This window comes from Epinephelus moara, chromosome 1, assembly GCF_006386435.1.
Source record: "Epinephelus moara isolate mb chromosome 1, YSFRI_EMoa_1.0, whole genome shotgun sequence".
NCBI lineage: Eukaryota > Metazoa > Chordata > Actinopteri > Perciformes > Serranidae > Epinephelus > Epinephelus moara.
The window spans coordinates 50335401-50340178 of record NC_065506.1 but is presented as its reverse complement, the minus strand read 5'-3'; the positions used below and the strand labels follow the sequence as shown (position 1 = coordinate 50340178).

At 47.9% G+C, this 4778-nt stretch overlaps 1 protein-coding gene across 3 annotated transcripts in view; it reads right to left on the bottom strand.

The window, feature by feature from the left end:
• Positions 1 to 278: 278 nt before the first annotated feature.
• zdhhc1 (zinc finger DHHC-type containing 1) overlaps positions 279 to 4778 on the bottom strand; it is a 40369-nt gene continuing 35869 nt past the window's right edge. Inside the window, exons 10-11 of one of the 3 annotated variants that reach the window (XM_050061432.1) lie at positions 4480 to 4552; positions 279 to 3474 (exon numbers count right to left, since the gene is read on the bottom strand). In XM_050061432.1, coding sequence (XP_049917389.1) covers positions 2963 to 3474; positions 4480 to 4552 — 585 coding nt within the window. In that variant the 3' untranslated portion in view covers positions 279 to 2962. Of the gene's footprint in view, positions 3475 to 4479; positions 4556 to 4778 lie in introns of all 3 variants that reach the window. The other 2 variants (XM_050061257.1, XM_050061344.1) reach the window with 2 other exon arrangements.

Below are 4778 nucleotides of genomic sequence, written 5' to 3'. Positions count from 1 at the left end.
GTGTGTGTGTGTGTGTGTGTGTGTGACATACGTCTCAGTGCCGCTCCTTTCTGATTGACGTTGTTTTGATGTTGTCGTGGTTTGTTGCCAAGGCAACCCCTCCTAACATCGCAGAGGGATGATGACATGCAGCACACACAAACACACACACACGCACACACACACACACACACACACACACTGTGACCAGTCCAGAACTTCACACTTTGATAGATCAGAGATCAGGAGGCTTTTATTTTGTCATCTGATGAGAAGTCTGATAATGTGTGTGTGTGTGTGTGTGTGTGTGTGTTTGTGTTACTTTTGTGTGTGTGTGTGTGTGTGTTTGTGTTACTTTTGTGTGTGTGTGTGGTGATCCAGCTGACAGGAACAGTAAGGAGCTCATTAACCCTCCACATGGTTCACATTAACACAGCTGATGGAGACACAGACTGAATGATGGACAGTTCTCGTCAGATGCTCCAGTACAACTTCCTGTCACGGAGCCAGCTGCTGAGCTCTGACCTCTGACCCCGGCCTCTCCTTGGTTCTTCTCCTGCTCTTTAACCCTCTGACAGTCACACTGCCTCCTCTGAAGTCTGATGTTTCTGCTCACAGTCGCTGGGTGGAGAACCACGTTGTGTCCTGTGGGGTTCCACAGGGTTCTGTACTCAGACCTCTGCTGCTTCCAGCAAACTTCCTCCATCAATCACATTTCACTTTAACCTTCCTGCAGCAGCAACATCCTGCTCAGTATTTATCTGCTGTCACTTCTCTGTCTCCACCTGAACAAAGAAACCAACACATCCTCGCTCCCAAACCCCCGACTCACATCCTGACGCTCCGTCAGTGGATCTCCACATCACACTACGATGCTCGAGGTTCCCTCCTGCGTCAGTCTCACACGTTCATGAAACGTGTCAATATACACTTGTTAACTGCATCGTCTTTTCAAAATAAACTTCAGTTTCCATAGTTTTGGTGTTGTCAGTGGTTTTAATGTGAAGGGCTGAGGATGTGTTGTGGTGTGGATCCTGAGCTCCTGATGAAGACTCTGTGATGACCTCACCCTGCAGACGGACCAGCAGCAGTCTGAAATCACTTGGAATCATTTATTGATAAAATCAGCTGACAGGTGTAAAAATAACAAACATCTCAGAGGAGCACTGTTAAAGGAACAGTCCAACATTTACATTCTTAACCTCCTCCTCCTCTTCCTCTCTGACAGTCACATCTTCACATCATAGATCATATCAGTCAGTTCATTCTGCAGTACCACGAGGAATGCAAGGCTGAGCAGCGTTCCTGAGGACCTGATTCAGACTGACTCCACTCTCACATCTGTACAGCAGCTGCTTAGCTTAGCATTAGCATTAAGCAGCTGGTTAGCATAGCTTAGCATTAAGAGTGAAAACAGGTGGAAACAGTTAGCCCAGCTGCTCTACAGCTGATCGTGTTTCCTGAAGTGTACGAACGTCTCACTGGGTCACGTGTCGGACTGTTTGTTGGCCAGGTGCAAGCTAACGGTTTCCCTTTGTTTCCAGTCTTTATGCTAAGCTAAGCTAACCAGCTGCTGACTGTAGCTTCCTGAGAGAGTGAATTCTCAGAGGAGGAGGAGACTAAATGTTGAACTGTTCCTTTAAATCCTGGGCTGCAGTTCGCAGCTCAGCAGTGCGGCAGCACTACACAACAACAACAACAACAACAACAACAAGCTGGAGGCGTGTGATTGGCTGAAAAGTGACATCAAATAAAAGTGCTGTAAACAAGATTTGTGAAATAAAATATCTGCATGTAAACAAAGATGAAACTGTGAGAGTTCATGTGATCAGTCATGTGATCATCCGTCAGAGCTCCACGGCTGTCAGCCATCATGTGTCAGAATGCATGCTGGGAGTTAGCATTAGCATCAGGGGCCGTACACATGCTGCGTCTTTAACCACCTGGGAAACGCGAGGTCGGGTGCTGGGCGCTACTCTGTGCCAACTCAAGGACACAGCGGTAGGTTGCATCTGAATTTGCTAAGCAACCATAGCCAGTGCCGCGTCACAGCGTACTGACAGGAAGTCCTGAGGTCAGAGCTGATCTACTTCCTGTCTGTCTGGGGGACAGATGTGACGCTCTGACAGCTCTGCACTAACATGATCAACTTCTCCTCCATGGGCTGTGATTGGTTGGTCCTCGTCACATGACATTAGCTGCTGCGTTCTAAAAGCTGAACTCTGTTTATCTCAGAGCCGTCACACCCTGAAAAACAGGCGCTCTGGAATCGACACCGAAAACAATGAATTTGAGGGCGTTAAATCCGCAGCATATGTACGACTATTTTAGCAGCGTGTTTGGGTTGTTGCTGCAGAAATAAACAGGAAGTGATGTCAGGACTTTAGTTCTGTATCCACGTTGTTCTGAGCCTTCATGATACCTTGTGTGAATTATGGGCGTGACCTCTGGCGCAGAAATGGGACCAGTGTTTTCCATTTTGGCTAACAGTACTCTGATCCTTCTTCCCGCAGCAAAATAAAAAACAACGTGCTAATTTAACATTAATTCAATATCTGAAACAAACCAATTAAACTGAAGAAAAGATCATTTCCAGTTAGCTGTTAGCTGTTCGCCACTGTGATGACCAGCTGGGACTCACCACAGACAGTCATCAGGACTAACGAGCTTCCTGTCTCACCTGAGGACACACCCATAATCACCTGTACTCTCAAGAATTAGGTGGAGACACCACTCCGCCCCTCTGGCTCCGGGTTACCATGGAGACCAGCCAGGAAACAGTAAAACAACAGGAAGAGATGGCGTGTCAGGGCGGTGAGGGGGGGCATACAAAGTGAAGGTTCCTTCAGTTATAAAGATTGTGCACAGACAGGAAGTCACCTTTGGCGTTCATTAAAAACAATAAATAGTGTCTGATATAAAACCCATCTGTCAGATCGTTGTGCGAGGCGTCACAGAGCGCAGGTGATCAGACTGTTCCAGATCACAGCTCCATCCAGGAGCCCACACCTGAGCCCAGAGACGCCCGAGACACCGGCCTGGAGCCGGGCCTGGAGCTGGGCGGCCTCCTGCCCACGCTGAGTCCATCCTCTCGGGGCTCAGCGGCCTCTCCGCTGGCCCGGCTAACAAACACCATCGGGGGCTGGGTGGAGGCCATCTCAAACCTCAGCTCCGCAGCGTTCTTATTGGGGCGGGAGGAGGCGGCCTTCCTCTTAGTCCTGGGCTGGGGGGAGGGGAGGGGGAACGCTGGGACGACTCTGTGCGAGGACGTGGAAGCATCTCCAGTGGCAGCAGAGGACGAAGAGCCCAGTTTGGCCAACGCCACCGGGATCTCCTCCAGAGACTCGGCAGAGTCCGAGTGATATTCAGCAGGAGGGGCGGCGGCCTGGACGGGGCCCGTGGCGGGGGCCAGGGGGGGCAGGGAGGCCCTCAGAGGGAACGCTGGGAAGGGAAGGCGCTGACCCAGGGACACAGTGGACACACCGCCAGGCTCTGCTGGAGAACGACACACAACATATGAACCATACACACTTTCACTCATTCTGGAGAACTTTGTTTTGATGAACTTCCTGATTTTATTATTCGAGGACCAAAAGTAGAATTAAAATGTGTATTTACAAAAAATAATAATGTTTATAATAATAAATTGATTCCTAGCATCTGTACAAAAATACAATATCACCATGTCAAATATCGGCACACTATGCTGTATCGATTTTCCCCACACGTAGTGTAAATGACAGATGTCATCAGCAGTGAGCCAGTGTCCAGCTGCAGCTCACTGATGCTGTCACCAAAGTGTTCTTCACTTCCCTGGAGCCACTGAGCGTAAGCAGAGAGTCGACAGGAGCGGCAGGACTCCGTAACTCAAAGTGTTTAAGTTTGCCAGACTAACTTCTAAAAACATTACAGCCAGAAAAATACAGCTGCTAATTATATCAACGCTCTACGTCGTAACTGCTGTGACTAAAGCAACAGACTAATATTTGGAAATGAAACCACGGCTCAGTGTATTTCCTGGAGGTGATTCTCACCTGGAGAAGCTGTGACAGGTGTGCTGATGTGTTTCTGAGGGGCAGATTCAGGGTCGGGGCCTCAGACCAACTGTCCTGCTTTGCTTTTTACTTTTTCTCTAACTGGGAGTGTTGGTAGTAGGACTGCAGTGATGTACTGGTTTTAAAGTGCACTGTATTATAAAAGCTGACAGTTATTACACCGTGTACATTTGTTATCTACAACACTGAAAAACAAAAAGTCCAACTGGACGTTTCTTCTCTCCTTTGACTTATTTTCTATGAGGAAACTTTTTAAACATTTTCACTGACTAAATGTTTCATGTTTCAGTTTTAATAATAAAACATTTGGTGAACCAACATTAACTTTTCTGTTTTCATTCCTTTAACATGATCAAACATTTTCCTCCAGAATCATCAGGAGCTGCTGATCAATCATCACGTTGATCAATTTAAACTTTGTGTGTGTGTGTGTGTGTGTGTGTACCAGGGGGAGGAGCTGTACTCGGGCAGCGCTCTCTAGTGACCTCTGCTGGAACTTTACGAACCTTCTTCTTCTTCTTCTGTCAAAACACAAACACACACTCACCATCCGTCATATCTTAGAGAGCTCATAGTGCCATATTATCCCACCAGAACACTGCGCTCTGAGAACGCAGGGTTACTCGTGGTCCCTAAAGTCTCCAAAAGTAGATCAGGAGCTAGAGCCTTCAGCTATCAGGCTCCTCTCCTGTGGAATCATCTTCCTGTTACGGTCCGGGAGGCAGACACCGTCTCCACATTTAA